Consider the following 24,265-nt stretch of genomic DNA (forward strand, 5'->3'; position numbering starts at 1 on the left):
TAGATTATAACTTTAAATAAGAAATTAAATTAAATTAAATTAGAAATCATGACCCCACACAAATTTAAACAAATATAAACTTACACATATAAATACAAAGAGAAGAGAAAGCTCTTCCTTACATTAGAATGTCAGCTAATAGGGGCATCTGGGTGGCTCAGTTGATTAAGCGCTGATTTTGGCTCAGGTTATGATCTTACAGTTTGTGAGTTCAAGCCCAGAGTCATGCTCTGTGCTGACAGCTCACAGCCTGGAGCCTGCTTTGGATTCTGGGTCTCCCTCTCTCTCTCTGTGCCCCTCATCCACTTGTGTGCACGCACTCTCTTTCAAAAATAAATAAACTTTTTAATAAAATGTCAGCTAGGGGCACCTGGTTGGCTCAGTTGGTTGAGCCTCCAACTTTGGCTCAGGTCATGATCTCATGGTGCAGGAGTTCAAGCTCCGCATCAGGTTGTCTGCTGTCAGCTCAAAGCCTGCTTTGGATTATATGTCCCCCCTTCTCTCTGCCCCTTCCACACTCACATTTTCTCTCTCAAAAATCAATAAATCTTTTTTTTTTAAATGTCAGTTAATAAGTATAGAAGGAACGCTGAGGTTAGCAAATCACCATTTTACAGCCACCAGAGTAATAACTTACTCAGCTAAGAATTATCAACAGAAGCTGAAAGTAGTGGGTAGACTGTTTTAAGAGATATTTACGTAGTTTCAAACTATCTTACCACATATTACTTATTAATTACAAAGGAAAAAGTTAGTCACTTAACAGTAGAGAAACTCAGAAGATAACCAAGTGGTAAATGTTGACATCAATAGTAACAAAACAAAACCACTATCTTGTGCCTCCTATGATGCCCTGAAAAGGACACAACATAATTTCTACAGAATCCCTCCAAAAATATATAACTGAATCTAATCATGAAAGGACATCACACAAACCAAATATGAGAAATATTCTACAAGCCCTCAGAAAATTTCAAAGTGAGGTGCCCTTTGGCACACTCCACCCTCCTTTTTTCTATATCCCCAGACAATCTTCTGGATCCCCAGGATCTAGGCAGTGCTCACAATCATTCTACCCACTGAAGTGAAAGAACTAGTTCAAATAATAACTAAAGAAATACACTCATCTTTTATTTTCTAAAACATTATATTAAATTAAACCTAGGTAACTGTGGTGAATACAGTAAAATTTTAAAGCCTCTTTATTTTCAGAAGAATTTAACAAAAGAAAAAAATCTAAATCTCCTATAACTTAAAAAAGAAAATTAATATGCCGATCATAACCCACATTCCTTCCTATGTGAAAGAACAAAACTAACACTTTCATGAAACCATTTGTATATTAGCTAAGATAAAAAAGCAACAGAAAAGTTATTTCCTATTTAATGCATGCTAATTTGCTCAAGAGTTTGAATTGTAAACTGTTTTCGGTCTATCTACTGTTAAGGGCTAAATATATCCTCCTAATTTACAACAAAAATGAAACTTTTTAAAAACACATACCATCATCATCTTTGCTTTCTAGTGGAACACTCCAAGCTATCAGATTTCTTGCTGTACGACCCTCCTCCGCAACTATTCTCCTTACTTTGTCATGACTATTAGAGCGCTGGAATGAAGCCTATATAGAGAAAAGAGAATATTTATTATACTATTAGATTAGTCAACATATAAAATATATTTGGCTGACAAATTCATTATTTCTCACATTTTCTCATAAAGGAAACACTTAAAACTAATTTGGGATTGAAAGATTAAACGAGGAAAAGAAAGTAAGTCAGAGATTTTTTATTTCTAAAAAGACTGATTTTACAACTTTAAAAATAAACAAATTACTTCAAGAATAAATACCATCTTCAGTTTGGAAATGTGCTCTTCTAAGAAGCACAAATACTGCTGTGTACACACTGTAGCACCACCACTTACGTATCACAGGTCTGATACCTCTGATTTTAATCCCACGCGTGGGGTTGATTTTACTCTTTCCCTTTCTTCATTTGTAATTTCTTTCTCTACCAGTGAGAAACTCAGTTCTCATTATCTAAATTTACTTACATGTTCAATTCTAACATACAAATAAAATAGTTTCATAATTGCGAGCCCACAACTCTGAGAAACATATTATTAAGATTACATTTCTATAAAGTTCTTATCTTTAGCCTTACAGCATCCAAAGTACTGCATTTTGTTTTCCAAAATTACTTAAATTAGTACTTCCCATCCTCACCACTTTCAGTGTGATTACGTTATTCACATTCCATTTTGGGTTCTCCTCACCTACTGGTTAATTTTAATTGCTTGTTTATTGCGGGAGTACGTGAAAGAAAGCAATACATTATTCTCAAAGAAACTGCTTGACGAGTGGTATGACTTGAAGAGACGAAAAAGGCATTACCCTCTAAAGCATGGGTCAACAAACTTCTACAAAGGGCCAGATAATAATTTATTTCAGGCTTTGCAGGCCATACAATCTCTGTGACAACTACTCAATCATAGTTTTTGTATGAAAGCAGCCAGAATTTAACTTTTACATCTTTAAAATAAATACCTACCCCTACATTCTTTCATTCCTCTGACTTTACGCCGGATATCCACATGGCATCTACTTACCTAACTCATAAGCTTACACCAAAACTCATTAATCTGTGACCACTATTCCAACTCCATCCTGTGCAAAATTCTTGAATCATCTCTATTCCCATACTTTCCAATAAATTTAACACAATAAAATCTCCTTTTGATTAAACACACATCTCCCAATGATTATTAGCTCTATAGATAACTTAGATTGGCATCTATCATTTAGGTTACCTAAGCATTGTTTAACCAAGGAGTATAACTATTTCTTTCAGGCCAGATGAACAAGTTTAAGTAGGTGGCCTGCTTTTCAGCTCTTTTTCCGATAATTTCAGATATTTCCAATAATTATGCAACCACATAAAATCTTATAGGTAGATAAATGGAGATACATATCAGATCACAAAATCCATCATTCTATACATTATTCTCTAACTCAAGAGTCTTCATAAATTCATGAATTTCTAGGAACTAAAGTTATCACAAGATAGCAATGCTGCAGTAATGTCTGAACAGAAAACTGGAAATCTAATATTCTTTTCTTCTATAAATGTTTCAGTTCTACCATAAATTTTGCAAAGTTAGTTCTTTTATATTCAGTACACATGCACACATTCAAAGAAAGAGCTACTAGCTCAAGAGTTTATTTTAATTCTTAATTCTAATATTTCATATGCAAAACCAGTATAACATTCATCTTACGACAACGCCTGACTGAAAATCATTTTTCCATAAAAGTATAGGTGCATTCTGTAATATATGCTGAGTGAACTCTTCAATAAACTAATAAATTCTAGTCATTTTTAATAACCCTATTATCGTAAAGATATCAGTAGTAACTTAAAGTACAGTAGTTTTAAACATTTTAATCTCAGCATCAGGGCTTGGTATTCAATAAATGACTCTGAGATACTTCATAACATTACAGATTATCTATTTCAAACAAAATTTTCATCTAAGTTCTTTTCTTCCAGGAGACTTAAACAAAATATATTATTTTCATCCAAAGTCACAGTGTGCCACCTAGTGCCATATGGAGATTTTGCAGAGGCTTGTTCAAACACTAAATGTTTCAATAAAAGGAATAAATATCAGTCTTGAATTAGTTTTTATGTTTAACTCTCAGTTTATGATTTATGCATATAATTTCTGAGACTTGCTCCTAGATTGGGAAAAGAAGTTTCAACCTATTTTTCTCCTGAATAATTTCCACTTTAAGCAACTTGGTTCATAATCCTGAACTGGTTTCAAGCACCATTTATTAATTTTTATGTTTGTATCTCCATAAAAGGATCTACTCCTTATAAATTCTTCAAAATCCATCCATAATACTACTTGCTCATAAAATGAAATCCCCATCCTTTTTAAGATGGTTTTTCAGCTTTTCAAATAATTCAGGAAAGACCTTTGTATTTTTTTAATGTTTTTTATTTTATTTTTGAGAGAAAGAGAGACAAGCACGGAAGAAGCAGAGACAGGGAGACAGAGGATCCAAAGGAGACTCCACACTGTCAGCATGTCCCCATGTGGGGCTCGAACTCATAAACCACAAGATCATGACTTGAGCCAAAGTCAGATGCTTAACCGACTGAGCCTTACCCAGGTTCCTCAAGACCCTTTGTTTTATATTCCCACTACTAAGCCCTTCATATTTTAAATAGAATGAAGATAAGATTACCAGTCACTGAACACCGGGAGTACATTAAAACTCTAAGAACTGTAGCATTTACATTTTTACAAACCACAAACTTATCTCAGAAACTGAGTAACTGGTTCAATTTCCCTAACAGAATGATAACTTTGTCAGATCTTACTGGTATTTCACATCTTTCTAAAGACTGAATAAAGCCATAGATGAACTGAGGCTATCTGGACTATCACAATGGACAAAAATAAATTGCAATTTTATATGAGCTACTTTGTTTTGAGATCTGTTAGAACAGTTATCAAATATTACCAATTCTATCCCTACATATATCTTGAAATTATAAATCCACTAGTATTACCCTAGTCTGAGCCATTACCATGTCAAGCATAAATTATTATAACAGCCTCTGGGACAGAGACAATAATATGTTCACCAAAACCACTAGGTTTTTCTCCTGCTACAAAGCTAGATAACACTTTCTGGTTTCTTACAGATAGATGACCATGTGACAACAAAATGTAATAAAAGGCATCTAAATTGGCAAAGAAGAAGTTCAGACTCACTTTTTGCACATGACATGATACTCTACATGGAAAACCTGAAAGACTCCACCAAAAAGCTGCTAGAACTGATACATGAATTCAGCAAGGTTGCAGGATACAAAAATCAGTGTACAGAAATCGGTTGCACTTCTATGCACCAACAATGAAGCAACAGAAAGAGAAATCAAGAAATCGATCCCATTTGGAATTGCACCAAGAACCATAAAATACATAGAAATAAATGTAACCAAAGATGTAAAAGATCTATATGTTTAACTATAGAAAACTTATGAAAGAAATTGGAGAAGACACAAAGAAATGGAAAAACATTCCATTCTCATGGATTGGAAGAACAAATACTGTTAACATGTTGATACTACCCAAAACAATCTACACATTCAATGCAATCCCAATCAAAATAACACCAGCATTCTTCACAAAGCTAGACAAACAATCCTAAAATTTGTATGAAACCACGAAAGACCCCAAACAGCCAAAGTAATATTGAAGAAGAAAACCAAAGTAGGAGGCATCACAATCCCAGACTTCAGTCTCTACTACAAAGTTGTAATCATCAAGACAGTATGGTGTTGGCACAAAAACAGACACACAGACCAATGGAACAGAATAGAGAACCCAAAAACGGACCCACAAATGTATGGCCAACTCATCTTTGTCAAAGCAGGAAAGAGTATCCAATGGAAAAAAGGCAGTCTCTTTAGCAAATGGTGCCTGGAGAACTGGACAGCAACATGCAGAAGAATGAAACTGGACCACTTTCTTACACCATACATAAAAATAAACTCAAAATGGATGAAAGACTTAAATGTGAGACAAGAAACCATCAGAACCCTAGAGGAGAAGATAGGCAACAACCTCTTTGACCTCAGCCATAGCAACTTCTTACTCGACACATCTCCGAAGGCCAGGGAAATAAAAGCAAAAATGAACTATTGGGATCTCATCAAGATAAAAGACTTCTGTACTGCAAAGGAAACAATCAACAAAACTGAAAGGCAACTGACAGAATGGGAGAAGATATTTGCAAATGACACATCGGATAAAGGGTTAGTATCGAAAATCTATAAAGAATTTACCAAACTCAACACCCGAAAAATAAACAATCCAGTGAAGACATGGGCAGAAGACATGAATAGACACTTTTCCAAAGAAGACATCCAGATGGCCAACAGACATATGAAAGATGCTCAACATCACTCATCATCAGGGAAATACAAATCAAAATCACACTGAGACACCACCTGACACTGGTCAGAGTGGCTAAAATTAGCAACTCAGGAAGCAACAGATATTGGCAAGGATGTAGAGAAACGGGAACCCTCTTACACGGTTGGTGGGAATGCAAACTAGTCCAGCCACTCTGGAAAACAGTATGGACGTCCCTCAAAATATTAAAAATAGAACTACCCTTTGACCTAGCAATTGCACTACTAGGAATTTATCTAAAGGATGCAGGAATGCTGATTCATAGTGGCACATGTACCCCAATGTTTACAGCAGTGCTATCAACAACAGTCAATGCTAAGTGAAATAAGTCATTCAGAAAAAGACAGATATCATGTTTTCACTCATGTGCAACTTGAGAAACAGAAGACAATAGAGGAAGGGAAGGACAAATAAGTTACAAACAGAGAAGGAGGCAAACCATAAGAGACTCTTAAATACAGAGAACAAACTTGGGGTGCCAGGGTGGTTCAGTTGGTTAAGTATCCAACATCAGCTCAGGTAATGATCTCACGGTCTTTGAGTTTGAGACCCACCTTGGGCCCTGTGCTGATAGCTTGGAGCCTGGAGCCTGCTTCAGATTATGTGTCTCTCGCTCGCTCGCTCGCTCTCGCTCTCTCTCTCTCTCTCTCTGACTCCTCCCCTGCTCATGCTCTCTCATTCTCTCTCTCTCTCTCTCTCAAATATAAACATTAAAAAAAAGTTAATAAAAAAAAAAGAGAACTGAATGTTGATGGGGGTGAGGGGTTGGGAGTGAGGAAAATGGATGATGGCATTGAGGAGGACACTTGTTGGGATGAGCACTGGATGTTGTATATAAGTGTTGAATCATGGGAATCTACTCCCGAAGCCAAGACTACACTGTATATACAATGTATGTTAGCTAGCTTGACAATAAATTATTAAAAAAAAAAAAAAGCAAAGGGATAGAAAAACATTTATCATGCAAACAGAAAAGAAAGCTGGAGTAGCAATACTTAAAAAATAGACATTAAAACAAAGACTGTAACGAGAGACAAAAAGGATACTACATAATTATAAAGAGAGCAATCCAACAAGAATATACAACAATTGTAAATATTTATGCACCCAACATGGTGGAACCCAAATACATAAGGCAGCTAGTATGGAACTAAAGAAAGTAAATGACAGTAATTCAGTAATACTAGGGGATTTTAATACCACACTTAATGTCAACAGATAACTCATCCAAAGAGAAAATCAACAAGGAAATAGTAGCTTTGAATGACACAATGCACCAGAAGAATTTAACAGATATATTCAGAACATTCTATCATAAAACAACAGAATACACATTATTTTCATGTGCACAAGGAATATTCTCCAGAATAGATCATGTGTTAAGCCACAAAACAAGTCTCAACAAATTTAAAGAGACTGAAGTCATGCCATGCATCTTTTCCAACCACAACACTATGAAACTAGAAATGAACCAAAAGAAAAAACCTGGAAAGAACACAAATACATGGAGGTTAAATAACATGCTATTCAACAATGAATACATCAACCAAAAACTCAAACAAAATAAAAAAAAATACATGTAGACAAATGAAAATCATAACACAATGGTCCAAAATCTTTGGGATGCAGCAAAAGCTGTTCTAAAAGGGAAATTTAGAGCAACACAGGTCTACCTCATGAGGAAAGAAACATCTTAAACAACTTAAACTTTCACCTAAAGGAATATGAAAAGAATAACAAAATCCAAAACCAGTACAAGGAAGGACATAATAAAGATGAGAGAAGAAATAAATGAAACAAACTAAAAAACCAACAGAACAGAACAATGAAATAAGGAGCTGGTTTGTTGTTTTGTTTTGTTTTTTTTTTTAAGTTTAATTATTTTGAGAGAGAGAGAGAATGCAAATGGAGGGGGAGGGCAGAGAGACAGAGACACAAAGAATCCCACGCAGGCTCAGCACTGCACGGTACCTGATGTGGGGCTTGAACTCACGAACCACAGATCATGACCTGAACCAAAATCAGACGCTTAACCAACTGTGCCACTCAGGTACCCCATAAGGAGCTGGTTCTTCAAAAAGATCAACAGGAGTGCCTGAGTGGCTCAGTCGGTTAAGTGTCCAACTTCAGCTCAGGTCATGATCTCAAGGTTGGTGAGTTCAAGCCCTGTGTTGGGCTCTGTGCTGACAGCTCAAAACCTGGAGCCTGCTTCTGATTCTGTGTCTCCCTCTCTCTCTCTCTCTGCCCCTCTCCTGCTCTCTCTTTCTCTCTCAAAAATAAACGTTAAAAATTTTTTTAATTAAAAAAGTCAACAAAATTGATAAACCTTTAGCCAGACTCATCAAAGAGAGAGACAGAGAGGACTCAAACAAAATCAGAAATGAAAAAAGGAGAAATACCAACAGAAATAATGTAAATACAAAGAATTGTAAAAGAATATTATGAAAAATTATATGTCAACAAGTTGGACAACCTGGAAGAAATGGATACATTTCTAGAAACATATAAACTACCAAAAATGAAATCAGAAGAAATAGAAAATCTGAACAGAGATGCCTGGGTGGCTCAGTCAGTTGAGCGATCAACTGTGACTCAGGTCATGATCTCACGATTCCCAAGTGTGAGCCCCGTGTTGGGCTCCATGCTGACAGCTCAGAGCCTGGAGCCTTCTTCACTTTCTGTGTCTCCATCTCTCTCTGCCCCTCCCCCACTATTACTCTATCTCGCACCCGTAAGAACACTCTCAAAAAAAAAAAAAAAAAAAAAAAACATAAAACATTAAAAAATTCAAAAAAAAATCTGAACAGACTGATTACCAGCAATCAATGTGAATCAATAGTCAAAAAAACAAACTCCCAAAAAACAAAATCCAGGACCAAAGAACTTCAACAAGCGAATTCTACTCAACATTTAATGAAGAGTTAATACCTATACTATCAAACTATTCCAGAAAATAGAAGAGGAAGAAAAGCTTCCAAATTCATTCTATGATGCCAGCATTATCCTGATACCAAAACCAGATAAAGACGTTACAAAAAAAGAGAACTACAGGCCACAATCTCTATTGAACACAGATGTAAAAACTCTCAACAAAATACTAGCAAACCAAATCCAACAATATAAAAAAATCATTCACCACGATTAAGTGGGATTCACTCCTGGGTTGCAAGACTGGTTCAATATTCACAAACCAATCAACTTGCTATATCATAACAAGAGAAAGGATAAAAACCATATGATCCTTTCAATAGATGCAGAAAAAGCACCTGACAAAGTACAACATCCATTCATGATTAAAACCCTCACCCACGTAGGTTGAGAGTTAATATATCTCAGCATAATAAAGGCCATATATGAAAAACTCACAGCAAACAACATCAAAAACTGAGAGCTAAGATCAGGAAGAAGACAAGGATGTCCACTCTTACCGTGTTTATTCAACATAGTCCTGGAAGTCCTAGCCACAACAATCAGACAAGAAAAAGAAATAAAAGGCATCCAAATCAGTGAGGAAGAAGTAAAACTTTCACTATTTGCAAATGAATCATACAATATATCAAAAACCCTAAGAATTCCACCAAAAAACTACTAGAAAAATAAATAAACTCAGTGAGGTCACAGGATTCAAAATCAATACACAGAAATCCACCGCATTTCCATAAGCTAATAATGAAGTAGCAGAAAGAGAATTAAAAAAACAATCCCATTCACAATTGCACCAAAAATAATAAAATACCTGGAAATACATTTAACCAAAAAGGTGAAAGACCTATACTCTGAAAACTATAAAACAATGATGAAAGATATTGAAGACAACACAAATAAGTGGAAAGATATTCCATGCTCATGGACTAGGAGAACAAATATTGTTAAAATGTCCCTACTACCCAAAGCAACCTACAGATTTAATGCAATCTCTATCAAAATACCAACAGCATTCTTCACAGAACTAGAACAAACTAACATAAAATTTATATGGAACCAAAGAAGACCCCAAATGGCAAAAAAAAAAAAAAAAAAAAAAAAAAAACTTGAAAAAGAACAACAAAATTGGAGGTATCACAATCCCAGATTTCAAGTTATATTACAAAGCCATAATAATCAAAACAGTATAGTACTGGCACAAAAACATAGATCAACAGAACTGAATAGAGAGTCTACAAATAAGTCAAAATTTATGGTCAATTAATATTTGACAAAGGGAGCAAGTGTATACAATGGGGAAAAGACAGTCTCTTCAACAAATGCTGTTGGGAATAGCCGACAGCTATGAGCAAATCAATGAAACTGGACCACTTTCTTACACCATACACAAAAATAAATTCAAAATGAATTAAAGACTTAAATGTGACCTAAAACCATAAAAATTCTAGAAAAAAGCACAGGCAGTTTATTTCTCTGACATTGGCTATAGCAGCATTTTTCTACATATGTCTCCTGAGGCATGGGACTACATGAAAATAAAAGCCTTCTGCACAAAGGAAATAATCAACAAAACTAAAAGACAACCTATGGAATGGAAGAAGATATTTGCAAAGGACATATCTGAAAAAGGGTTAGTATCCAAAATATACAAAGAACTTATACAACTCAACACACAAAAAAGCAAATAATCCAATTAAGGAATGGGCAGAGGACAGGAACAGACATTTCTCAAAAGACAGACAGCTAACAGACACATGAAAAGATGTTCAACATCACTGATCATCAGGGATATGCAAATCAAAACCACAATGAGCTATCACATCACACCTGTCAGAATGTCTAAAATCAAAAATGCAAGAAACAGCAAGTGCCAGTGAGGATGTGGAGAAAAAGGAACGCTGTGCACTGCTGGTGGGAATGCAAAATGGTACAGCCACTGAAGAAAACAGTAAGAAGGTTCCTCAAAAAATTAAAATAGAACTACAATATGATCCAGCAATTCCACTATGAGGTATTTACCCAAAGAATATAAAAACATTAAATCAAAAAGATATATGCATCTCTATATTGCGGCATTATTTACAATAGTGAAATTATGGAAGCAGCCATTGACAGATGAATGGATAAAGAAGATGTAGTATACACATAAATTAGAATATTACTCAGCCATAAGGTGGAATGAAATCTTGCCATTTGCAACAACATGAATGGGTCTAGAGTGTATAATGCAAAGTAAAATAAGTCAGGTAGAGAAAGACAAATAGCATACAATTCCACTCATATACAGAATTTAAGAAATCGGGGCGCCTGGATGGCGCAGTTGGTTAAGCATCCGACTTCAGCCAGGTCACGATCTCGCGGTCCGTGAGTTTGAGCCCCGCGTCAGGCTCTGGGCTGAGGGCTCAGAGCCTGGAGCCTGTTTCTGATTCTGTGTCTCCCTCTCTCTCTGCCCCTCCCCCGTTCATGCTCTGTCTCTCTCTGTCCCAAAAATAAATAAACGTTGAAAAAAAAAAAATTTATAAAAAAAAGAATTTAAGAAATCAAACAAATGAACAAGAGACAAACTAATACAGAGAATTGTTGAATCACTATATTGTATACCAGAAACTAATATAACACTGTATGTTAACTCTGCTGGAATTAAATTTAAAAAAGAATGGTAACTATATCAATATTGAACAAAGCCAACATTAAGGCAAGGATTACTGCTAGAGACAGAGTAATATTTCAAAATGATAAAAGGTTCATCAACCAGTAAAATGTAACAATTCTAAATATACATCTAATATCATAAAAGGAAAAACTGAAATAGAAAAAAAAACACTATTACTACGGAAGATTTTAACATACCTCTTAAGAAGATGGCAGAATAGACAAAAAGAGTTAACAATACAGAAGTCTGAACACCATAACGAGCAAACTTGACATATCTGACACATCTGGAACCCAACACTCAACAATGATCGAATATACATTCTTTTCCAGTGTACGGAATTTTCCAGACTGTTGATATCCTGGGTCATAAGCAGGCCACACTAAATTTCAAAGAATAGAAAGTACCAAAGAGAGACAACCAGAAGAATCCCTGTACGTTAGGAAATTAGGCAATACATTTCTAACTAACATACATACAAGAAGCCACACTGGAAATTTTAAAATACTTTCAACTGAATCATAATAAAAATATGATACATCAGTACTTGTACAGCAGCCAAAACATGCTTAAAAGAAAATGTATAGCCATAAATGAGAGAATGTCAAAAAGCTAAAAACCAATTATCTGAGTCTCTATTTCAAGAAGCTAGAAACAGTAGCATATTAATTCCAAAAAAGAAGGAAATATTAAGCACCAAAAATAAATAAAATACAAGACAAACCTATGACAGTAAAAAACTAATAAAACCTAAAATGGGCTATTTGAAAACACCAATGAAATGTTGATCAAGGAAAAAGACACAAAACTAACCATTATCAGGAATTAAAAAGAAACATCACTGTAGATTCTAAAACCTCCAAACTTTAAAGAAAAAAAAAGGATATTAAAAATATCAATTTACAGTATTTGATGAAATGCAAATTCCTTGGAAAACATAAATTATCAAACTCTGGCATAAAACGAAACAAAATCTGAGTATTTATTAAAGAAACTGAGTCCCACAAAAGAAAAAATCCAGAGCCCATGGGTTCCACTGGTGAATTTTCCAAACCATGTAAACAAAAAATTACATTAAATTCATAAAGAAAATAAAATAGAAGGAACACAACTCATTTTATGAGGCCTGCATCACCCTGATAACAGAACCTAACAAGATAATACAAGCAAAGTAAATTGCCAGTTCAAACTATTTTTTTTTTTAAATATAATTTATTGTCAAGTTGGCCAACATACAGTGCATACAGTGTGCTCTTGGTTTTGGGGGTAGATTCCCGTAATTCATCGCTTACACACAACACCCAGTGCTCATCCCAACAAGTGCCCTCCTCAATGCCCATCAACCATTTTCCCCTCTCCCCCATGCCCTACCATCAACCCTCAGTTTGGTCTCTGTATTTAAGAGTCCCTTTTGGGTTTGCCTCCCTCTCTGTTTAAAACTATTTTTTCCCTTTCCCTTTCCTAAAACTATTTTTTCCCTTTCCCTTTCCCTTCCCCCATGGTCTTAAGTTTCTCAACTTCCACATATGAGTAAAAACATATGATACCTGTCTTTCTCTGACTTATTTCACTTAGCATAATATTCTCCAGTTCCATCCAGGTTGTTGCAAACGGCAGGATTTCATTCTTTCTCGTTGCCAAGTAGTATTCCATTGTAGATATAAGCCACATCTGCTTTACCCATTCATCAGTTGATGGACATTTGGGCTCTTTCCATTCTTTCACTATTGTTGAAAGCGTTGCTATAAACACTGGGGTACAAGTGCCACTATGAATCAGCATTCCTGCATCCTTTAGATAAATTCCTAGTAGTGCAATTGCTAGGTCAAAGGGTAGTTCTATTTTTAATATTTTGAGGGACGTCCATACTGTTTTCCAGAGTGGCTGGACTAGTTTGCATTCCCACCAACCGTGTAAGAGGGTTCCCGTTTCTCTACATCCTTGCCAATATCTGTTGCTTCCTGAGTTGCTAATTTTAGCCACTCTGACCAGTGTCAGGTGGTGTCTCAGTGTGATTTTGATTTGTATTTCCCTGATGATGAGTGATGTTGAGCATCTTTCATATGTCTGTTGGCCATCTGGATGTCTTCTTTGGAAAAGTGTCTATTCATGTCTTCTGCCCATGTCTTCACTGGATTGTTTATTTTTCGGGTGTTGAGTTTGGTAAATTCTTTATAGATTTTCGATACTAACCCTTTATCCGATGTGTCATTTGCAAATATCTTCTCCCATTCTGTCAGTTGCCTTTCAGTTTTGTTGATTGTTTCCTTTGCAGTACAGAAGTCTTTTATCTTGATGAGATCCCAATAGTTCATTTTTGCTTTTATTTCCCTGGCCTTCGGAGATGTGTCGAGTAAGAAGTTGCTATGGCTGAGGTCAAAGAGGTTGTTGCCTATCTTCTCCTCTAGGGTTCTGATGGTTTCTTGTCTCACATTTAAGTCTTTCATCCATTTTGAGTTTATTTTTATGTATGGTGTAAGAAAGTGGTCCAGTTTCATTCTTCTGCATGTTGCTGTCCAGTTCTCCAGGCACCATTTGCTAAAGAGACTGCCTTTTTTCCATTGGATACTCTTTCCTGCTTTGACAAAGATGAGTTGGCCATACATTTGTGGGTCCGTTTTTGGGTTCTCTATTCTGTTCCATTGGTCTGTGTGTCTGTTTTTGTGCCAACACCATACTGTCTTGATGATTACAACTTTGTAGTAGAGACTGAAGTCTGGGATTGTGATGCCTCCTACTTTGGTTTTCTTCTTCAATATTACTTTGGCTGTTTGGGGTCTTTCGTGGTTTCATACAAATTTTAGGATTGTTTGTCTAGCTTTGTGAAGAATGCTGGTGTTATTTTGATTGGGATTGCATTGAATGTGTAGATTGTTTTGGGTAGTATCAACATGTTAACAGTATTTGTTCTTCCAATCCATGAGAATGGAATGTTTTTCCATTTCTTTGTGTCTTCTCCAATTTCTTTCATAAGTTTTCTATAGTTAAACATATAGATCTTTTACATCTTTGGTTACATTTATTTCTATGTATTTTATGGTTCTTGGTGCAATTCCAAATGGGATCGATTTCTTGATTTCTCTTTCTGTTGCTTCATTGTTGGTGCATAGAAGTGCAACCGATTTCTGTACACTGATTTTTGTATCCTGCAACCTTGCTGAATTCATGTATCAGTTCTAGCAGCTTTTTGGTGGAGTCTTTCAGGTTTTCCATGTAGAGTATCATGTCATGTGCAAAAAGTGAGTCTGAACTTCTTCTTTGCCAATTTAGATGCCTTTTATTACATTTTGTTGTCTGATTGCTGAGGCTAGGACTCCCAACACCGTGTTAAACAACAGTGGGATAGTGGACATCTCTGTTGTGTTCCTGATCTCAGGGGGAAAGCTCTGTTTTTGCCCATTGAGGATATTAGTTGTGGGCTTTTCATATATGGCTTTTTTTAATTTTTTAATGTGTATTTATTTTTGAGACAGAGAGACAGATCATGAGTGGGGGAGAGGCAGAAAGAGCAATATAGAACCTAAAGCAGGCTCCAGGCTCTGAGCTGTCAGCAGAGCCCAACGTGGGGCTGTAACTCACAAACTGCAAGACCATAACCAAGCTGATGTCGGATGCTCAATCAACAGTCACCCAAGTGCCCCTCATATATGGCTTTTTTGATGTTAAGGTATGTTCCTTCTATCCCGAGTTTCCTGAGGGTTTTTAATAAGGAAGGATGCTGTATTTTGTCAAATGTTTTTTCTGCATCTATTGTCAAAATCATATGGTTCTTACCCTTTCTTCTATTAATGTGATGTATCACATTGATTTGCAAATGTTGAACCAGCCCTGCAGCCCAGGAATGAATCCCACTTGGGTTATGGTGAATAATTCTTTTTAATACACTGTTGAATTCGATTTGCTAGTATCTTGTGGAGAATTTTTGCATTCATGTTCATCAGGGATATTGGCCTGTGGGGTCTCTGTCTGGTTTGGGAATCAAGGTAATGCCGGCTTCATAGAATGAATCCAGAAGCTTTCCTTCCATTTCTATTTCTTGGAACAGCTTGAGAAGGATAGGTATTAACTCTGCTTTAAATGTCTGTTAGAATTCCCCTGGAATTCTTCCCCTGGAAGAAGCCATCTGGCCCAAGACTCTTATTTGTTGGGAGACTTTTGATAAATGATTCAATTTCTTCGTTGGTTATGCGTCTGTTCAAATTTTCTATTTCTTCCCGTTTGAGTTTTAGTAGTGTGTGGGTGTCTAGCAATTTGTCCATTTCAGGTTGTCCAGTTTGTTGGCATAATTTTTCATAGTATTCTCTAAAAATTGTTTGTATATCTGAGTGATTGATTGTGATCTCTCCTCTTTCATTCATGATTTTTATGTATTTGGGTTCTCTCTCTTCTCTTTTTGAGAAGTCTGGCTAGGGGGTTCTCAATTTTATTTTTTTAAAAAACCAGCTGTTAGATTCATTGATCTGTTCTACTGGGTTTTTTTGGATTCTATTATTTATTTCTGCTCTAATCTTTATTATTTCTCTTCTTCTGCTGGCTTTGGGGTTTCTTTGCTCTTCTGCTTCTAGTTCTTTTGGGTGTGTGGTTAAGTTTGTATTGGGATTTTTCTTATTTCTTGAGATAGGCCTGGATTGCAATGTATTTTCCACTTAGGACTGCCTTTGCTGCATCCCAAAAGGTTTGGACTGTCTTGTTTTCATTTTCATTTGCTTCTATACATTTTTAATTTCTTTTTTAATTGCCTGGTTGACCCATTCATTCCTTAGTACGATATTATTCAATCTCCATGCATTTGGTGGCTTTCCAAACTTTTTCTTGTGGTTGATTTCAAGTTTCATAGCTTTGTGATCTGAAAATATGCATGTAATGATCTCAATTCTTTTATATTTACTGAGGACTATTTTGTGACCCAGTATGTGATCTATCTTGGAGAATGTTCCTTGTGTACTCAAGAAGAATGTGTATTCTTCTGCTTTTGGATGAAGAGTTCTGAATGTATGTCAAGATGTCAATATATGTCAATATATGTCAATAATGTCAAGTCCATTTCGTCCGGTGTATCATTCAAGGCCATTGTGTCTTTATTGATTTTCTGCCTAGATGATCCGTCCATTGCTGTAAGTGGAGTATTAAAGTCCCCGGCAATTACTGTATCTTACCAATAAGGTTGCTTTTGTTTGTGATTAACTGATTTATATATTTGGGTTCTTCCAAGTTGGGGGCATAAACATTTACAATTGTTAGCTCTTCTTGATAGATCCCCATAATTATGATATAATGCCCTTCTTCATCTCTTGCTATAGCCTTTAGTTTAAAATCTAGTTTGTCTCATATAAGTATGGCTACTCCAGCTTTCTTTTGACTTCCAGTAGCATGATAGATGGCTCTCCATCCCCTCACTTTCAATCTGAAGGTGTTCTCAGATCCAAAATGAGTCTCTTGTAGACAGCATATAGATGAGTCTTGTTTTTTTGTCCATTCTGATACCCTATGTCTTTTGATTGGAGCATTTAGTCCATTTACCTTCAGAGTGATTATTCAAAGATATGGATTTAGTGTCATTGTGTTATCTGTAGGTTTCACACTTGTAGTGATATCTCTGGTCCTCTGTAGTCTTTGCAGCTTTCCACTCACAGAGTCACCCTTCCAATCTCTTGCATGGCTGGTTTAGTGGTCATGAACTCCGTCAGTTTTTGTTTGTCTGGGAAAGCCTTTCTGTCTCCCTCTATTCTGAATGACAGTTTTGCTGAATAAAGGATTCCTGGCTGCATATTTTTCCTATTCAGTACATTGAATATTTCCTGCCATTCCCTTCCGGCCTGCCAAGTTTCAGTGGACAGGTGTGCTACTACCTTATATGTCTACCCTTGTAGGTTAAGGCCCATTTGTCCCTAGCTGCTTTCATAATTCTCTCTTTATCTTTGTATTTTGCCAGTTTCAGCATGATATCCCATGGAGAAGACATATTCTTGTTAAATCTGAAGGGAGTTCTCTGTGCCTCCTCGATTTGGATGTCTGCCTCCTTCCCCAAATTAGTTTTCAGCTATAATTTGTTCAAGTAAACCTTCTGCCCCTCTTTTCTTCTGAAACTATGATATGGATACTATTACATTTCATTGAATCACTTAGTTCTCTAATTCCCCCCTCTTCATCTAGTATTTTCTTATCTTTTTCTTGGCTTCATCATTTTCCATAATTTTATCTTCCATTTCACTTATTCTCCCATCTGCTTCCTCCATCTTTGATGTCACTGCATCTAGTTTATTTTGTACTTCATTTACAGTATTTCTTAATTCATGGTGACTATTTCTTAGTTCCTTGATCTCTGAAGCAATAGATTCTCTGCTGTCTTCTATGCTTTTTAAAGCCCAGCTATGAATTTTATGACTATTATTCTAAATTCTTGCTCAGATATATTGTTTATATCTGTTTTCAGCAATTCTCTAGCTGGCATTTCTTCCTGGAATTTCTTTTGAGGAGAATTCTTTTGGATCATCATTTTGGATAGTTTTCTGTCCCTTGTATGTTTTAATAGCTTATTATGTGGCCTGCACCTGCGAGCACTATTATATCAAAAAAGGCTCATGTACTGTCCAGGGCTTGGCCCTTCAGGAGGTGTTTTTGGAGTGTGTTGCATGTTCTCTGTTGTTGTGACTCTGGTTGCTTTATTTCCCTACTCGTAGTGGTGGTTTGGGCCTTCTACCAGGTGTGCTTTGTTTGTTGAAGTAACCCTGGAAAAAATCTTTAAGGGGGGGGGAGGGGGCTGGTGGTAGAAGAAGCCTTATCCCATAGGAATAAGAGAGAAATGACAGGGGTGAGGAAAGAGAAAAGAAAAAAAAAAAAAAACTGATCAGGCAAAGAATCAGAGGAACTATATGGCTTAATCCAGAGAGACAGAGGGGGGAAAATAAAGAAGGAGATACAGAAGAGGTATAAAAAGAATAGATTAAAAATATCTCTTTAAACAAACCAACAACCAGAGTAACCAGAATAGGGAAGGGAAGGAACATGCAGAAGAAAAGGAAGAAGAAGAAAAAAAAATTATATACTTATACATGTATATAAACAGTAAGGACTGTCCAAAACTCAAATCAGAAAATGCAAAACCATTAGACAGATATCTGATGGTGCGGTCTGGTCTGGTCAGTGTCAGTCTTGCTCCAGTAGATATGCAGTTACCAGGCGTGGAGAGACGTGATTTGGTGTAGGTGCATCATGCCTCTACTGTGGGCCCATTGCCCATTCCCTGAAGCCCCACCTTGTTGTGATGGGGAAAAAATAGCAACACCCCAGTCATTCTCCCTGGACCAGGTGTCCCAAACCACTCTGTTTAAGCCGTCCTCACAGTGCGGTGTAGATGCCAGCACACCAGTTTGTCCCACTCCACAGTCTCCCCCCTCCCCAGGCGCTGGGCTGGGATTCAAACCCTGATGTCTTAAGGGGACCCGCTCTGCAAGCCCTGGTTCCGGGTAGAACCACTCCACCCAGCCAGCCAACAAAGGGCTTCTTGCTCTTCACAGTGCCATGCAGGCATGAGTGGGCTCATTTGTTGGATGTCTTAAAGGATCCCGTTCCATGGGCCCCCAGTTCAAGAGTGAAGATGTGAAAATACCACACACACACACACACACACACACACACACACACACACACACAGATTTGTACATCAAATCCAGCTAAGATATCACAACCAAGTTGAGTTTATTTCAAATATGCAAGGCTAGTATAACATTTTCAAATCAATTAATGTAATATACCAAATAAGCAAAATAAAGGAGTAAAGCCCTATGTTCATCTCAACAGATGAAAAAAAGCATGTGATAAAAACTCTTCACAAACTACAACAAACACCATATTTAATGCTATAATGCTGAAAGAGATAAGGATCTTGCCCACCATCACCACTTCCCTTCAAAAAAAGGCCCTAGCCTGTGTAATAAGGTGGGAAAAAGAATGAGGCAGTGAAAACACAAATGAATCTGGATCAGTTTGTTACACTACAAAGTACAGAAATGCTCAAAGAATAATGACATATGGCAAAAGCCAGGTTGAAGGAGCTTCCACTGGCTAAGTCTGGAACAATTTGAGCATCAAAATAAATAATGATAGGGGCGCCTGGGTGGCGCAGTCGGTTGGGCGTCCGACTTCAGCCAGGTCACTATCTTGCGGTCCGTGAGTTCGAGCCCCGCGTCGGGCTCTGGGCTGATGGCTCAGAGCCTGGAGCCTGTTTCCGATTCTGTGTCTCCCTCTCTCTCTGCCCCTCCCCCGTTCATGCTCTGTCTCTCTCTGTCCCAAAAATAAATAAACGTTGAAAAATAAATAAATAAATAAATAAATAAATAAATAATGATAGTAATAGACTACAACATTAAATAAAATAAAAAATCCAAGTATCCAGACACGGATAGGTGGGTATGTCAACCTTTTCCTCACAGATGTTTAATAAGTGTTACCATCATGGAGTGCTAAAACTAGCGGGTGACAATTTGATGAGGTACAGGGTATTTACACAGCCTCAAAGACTCTCTCAACAAACTACTCGTTAATTTCAAAAGAGAAAACACAAACTTTAAACAGAAAAACAATCCTGTATTAACCAAGTGATCAAAGGTAACATGACCAAAAGCAGGACAAACTGACCATCATATGCTTTCTGATGTGATTCACTGAGAAGGACACATCATCAGTCATGTGATACTCTGCCAAAAAAATAGAAAATCTGCCTCTAGGCAATTAGGATCATATAAAGAAGCTTAATATAATGGAAACACACTAGATGGTAGAGAGAAGGGAAGAAAAGCAATCAAATCCTTGATGACACCTTGATGATGGTGTTTCTCTTAGCCCAACTAAAACCTACTGGTCTTAAAAAAATAAATAAATAAAATAAATAAATAAAACCTACTGGTCTTTCAAGTCCCAACTTAAACAGTAACTGTCTCAAAATGAAGTATTTTAACCCCCGGACTCAGCCAGGACCCCTTTTATATGCTCGAACAAACCTGTACTCCTTTGTAGCACATCTCACAATTATATTTTAAATCATATACTTATGTATTTACCATCTATCTTCTCCCATGAATGATGAATAATTGGCATGATAAAGATATCATGAATAAATGACTGAAATAAGTACATCATGAATAAATGAACATCATTTGTAAACGAGGTATTCAACAAAAATAAGTAACTGAAGTTAGCCCTGCTAAGCACAAATTCTTTTCAGTTTTACCATTTTGGATGAAAATCTGATCATACTTCCCTGACTTTTAAACAATGGGTGCTGGGGCACCTGGGTGGCTCAGTCGGTTAATCATCCGACTTCGGCTCAGGTCATGAACTCATGGTTTGTGAGTTTAAGCCCCACGTCGGGTTCTGTGCTGACAGCTCAGAGCCTGGAGTCTGCTTCAGATTCTGTGTCTCCCTCTCTCTGTTCCTCCCCTGCTCGTGCTTTGTCTCTCTCTCTCAAAAATAAATAAAGATTAAAAAATTTTTTAAATAAATAGGTAAAAAAATAAACAGTGGCTACTGAATCAACTTCCTCCTTTCTTGATACTTTCAAAAGTTAGCACCAGGAATAACTTTTGTATGATATTACAATATGCCCTCAGGAACTATAGAAATGCAGAGGATGGTTGCTGTAAAATTAATAGGCTCAGACCAAAGTGTTTTTTAGATTTTTTGAACTCTTTACTTCCTGGTAACTAGGCAGAACACAAAAGCTTAATTCTCAATTATTTTCTCTTTTTCCCTATCAAGCTATCAGTTTTCAATTCTTATTTGTTAGAATTACAGGAAATGTTACAAAAAGTAAAGTGAATATACTTTCATTATGGGAATTATCTGTTATGGATGATCACAGGCATTTTTAATTTACTTTCAGGTTTTTGGCCACATTCCTTACCATCACAGTTGGCAAACAAGCAATGCTTTTACTACACTTTGCCCATCAGAGCTATTTAAAAACAACACAAATCAATAGGAAATACTATGAAGCTGTAAAAGGAAATAAAGCTCTCTGATGCTCTAGAATATACTGCAAAGATAATAAATGAAAAAGAGATGGAAGGAAGGACAAAAAAACAGGTTAGTGTTTAAGGTAGCTTGATCACTTACCATCATTCTTTAATTCCGTTGGTATGCCAAGAAGCTCATTTACCACATAAACCCCTGGGGTGTGACTCCTACAATAAAAAAAAAAAAAAATACATATATATATATGTATTCTTAGTCATAAGATTGTCATTCTTAGTCATAAGATTGTCAAAAAAACATTTATTCTTAAAAAGACAGAAGTCTCATTACCACAAGTTTGTCAACACATTAAACAAAAAAATAAAATTGCTCTTTTATACTGTTTGGATGTAATATCGCATGTTTTAAATATTCCATGCTGAACAATACCTCAGTGCTCTCCAAAAAATTTTTTTAATTAAATACAAGAGAAACACTGTTAATTAATTACATTAAGAGTCTATGATCTCTCAATCCAGAGACTTTTTTTTTACTACCATCTATATAGTACACATAACACACATATAGTATATCCTTACTCAGTTCACAAATGTTTAACTGCAACAAAAGTTTCATAAAGTGATGTTTATACCTATTGTGTGAGATGTACTCTGAGATTTCCTTCTCATTTTTCAAATGCTGCTTTCACTGAACTGATTTATGACCCACTAATGAATGCCAACCCAGGATACAAAACATGATATACCTATTCTTAGGAACTTTCAAAAACTGAGATTTTATCAGAATATTTTAATTACTATTATATAAGTCTCCACATAGAACATATTTTACTTTTCAGGATATCAATATAATGTGGCCAAACCTTTACTCAAACCCAAAGCAGAAACCGAGATAGAACACAAAGCAACAAGGATATTCCTGTATAGAATGATCTAACCCCATAAGAAAAGCTAATGAATGAAGAAATGTAGCAGTTGGAACCTAGTTGCTTCTGGGATCAGAGCCTAGGTAATTTATCCTTTGCCAAGTGTATTTGTTCCTTTTAAAATACAACACATAAGTCCACACAAAAACTTATACACAAGTATTCATAGCACCATTATACATAATGGCCAAAAGTGGAAACAACCCAAATGTCCATCAAATGATGGATAAACAGAAGGTGGTATATACATACAATGGAATATTTCTGGGCCATAAAAAGGAATAAAGTGCTTATACATACTACAACATGAAGGAACCTTAAAAACATTATGCTAAGAAGCCAGCCAGTCACAAAAGATAACATATCGAATAATTTATACGTAATTTCCTGAACAGGCAAATCCACAGAGTCAGAAAATAGATTATTGGTTGCCTAAGGCTAGGAAGTTGGAGGAAAATGGGAGTGACTGCTAATGCGCATGAGGTTTCTTTCTGAAATGGCAAAAATGTTCTACAATTCATTATGGTGATGGTTGCACAAGTCTGTGGATACAAAAGCCATTTTTTTTAATGGCTGAATTGTATGGTGTATAAATTATACCTCAATTAAACTGTTATTTTTTAATGCAGTGCCTCTCTGTTCACAACTCTCCCAGTTACTCCCCATCTCAGAGTAAAAGCCAAAGTCTTCATAGTAGCCTACCACACTCATACCTCCCTGACCATACCTCGACTCCTCTCCTCTTTGGTGTTCATTCCACTCCAGCCACACTGGCCTCTTTATGTTCCCCGACATGCCAGACACACTCAGGCCTCAGGGCTTTTTAATTATTGGCCACTTATCTGAAAGACTCAAGATTTACTCCATCTTTACTCATATATCACTTCCTCAGTGAAGCCTTCCCAAACATTTTATTTAAAACTGCAACCCATTTAGGGGCACCTGGCTGGCTCAGTCAGTAGAGCACACAACTCTTGATCTCAGGGTTGAGAGTTCAAGCCCCATGCTGGGTGTAAAGATTACATAAAAAATTAAATTATTTAATAAATTAAAATACATTAAATTGCAACCCATTTATCCTGACTCCCACCCCCGGCACTTCGTATCCCACTTCTCCTCTAGAGCATTTATCACCTTATAGTATTTACTTAATTGGTATACTGTCCATCTTCCCCCCCCCCCCCCCCAACAAGAACATAAGCTTCATGGTGTTTGTTGGTTTCGTTACGGCTATGGTCTCAGAACCTAGAACAGTACCTGGCATTCAATAAGCATTAAATACTTATTTGATAAAGCCCATGCTAAAGAATATTTGCTCACCATGTTGCCTTCCTCTCACCCTCCTACATATTCAAAGCCTTTTAACTATTCAAGGCCAACTCTAAAGTCATCTTCATAAAGCCTACTCTGACATCCCCAGCTGACAGATGTCTTCTACATCTTAATTTCCAGATCACTTCATCTGTATTCACTTGTAAAAAGTAGGAAATAGATAGATAGATAGATAGATAGATAAATAAAAATAAAAAATAAAAAGTAGGAGAAAGCACGATGTAGTAGAAAGAGTATATAGAGACACTGGAGTCAACCAAATCACTGGCTGTGACCATGAGAAGTCATTTGATCTCTTTGAGTATCAGAAGTCTCATCTATAAAAATGAAGAAGTTAAAAAGACTATGTCCTGGGGTGCCTGGGTGCTCAGTCAGTTAAGTGTCCGACTCTTCATCTCAGCTCAGGTCTTGATCTCAGGGTCATGAGTTTAAGCCCTGTGTTGGGCTCTGCGCTGGGTGTGAAG

The 24,265-nt window shown here is 36.5% G+C and overlaps 1 protein-coding gene across 6 annotated transcripts in view; it reads right to left on the bottom strand.

Moving 5' to 3' along the window:
- SCAPER (S-phase cyclin A associated protein in the ER) overlaps nucleotides 1–24,265 on the bottom strand; it is a 522,269-nt gene that overhangs the window by 492,982 nt on the left and 5,022 nt on the right. For 4 of the 6 annotated variants that reach the window (XM_045448988.1, XM_045448985.1, XM_045448987.1 and 1 more), the window contains exons 2-3: nucleotides 21,686–21,753; nucleotides 1,504–1,621 (exon numbers count right to left, since the gene is read on the bottom strand). In XM_045448988.1, coding sequence (XP_045304944.1) covers nucleotides 1,504–1,621; nucleotides 21,686–21,691 — 124 coding nt within the window. In that variant the 5' untranslated portion in view covers nucleotides 21,692–21,753. The remainder of the gene's footprint in view (nucleotides 1–1,503; nucleotides 1,622–21,685; nucleotides 21,754–24,265) is intronic. The other 2 variants (XM_045448989.1, XM_045448990.1) reach the window with 1 other exon arrangement.

This window comes from Leopardus geoffroyi, chromosome B3 (genome assembly GCF_018350155.1).
Source record: "Leopardus geoffroyi isolate Oge1 chromosome B3, O.geoffroyi_Oge1_pat1.0, whole genome shotgun sequence".
Taxonomy (NCBI): domain Eukaryota; kingdom Metazoa; phylum Chordata; class Mammalia; order Carnivora; family Felidae; genus Leopardus; species Leopardus geoffroyi.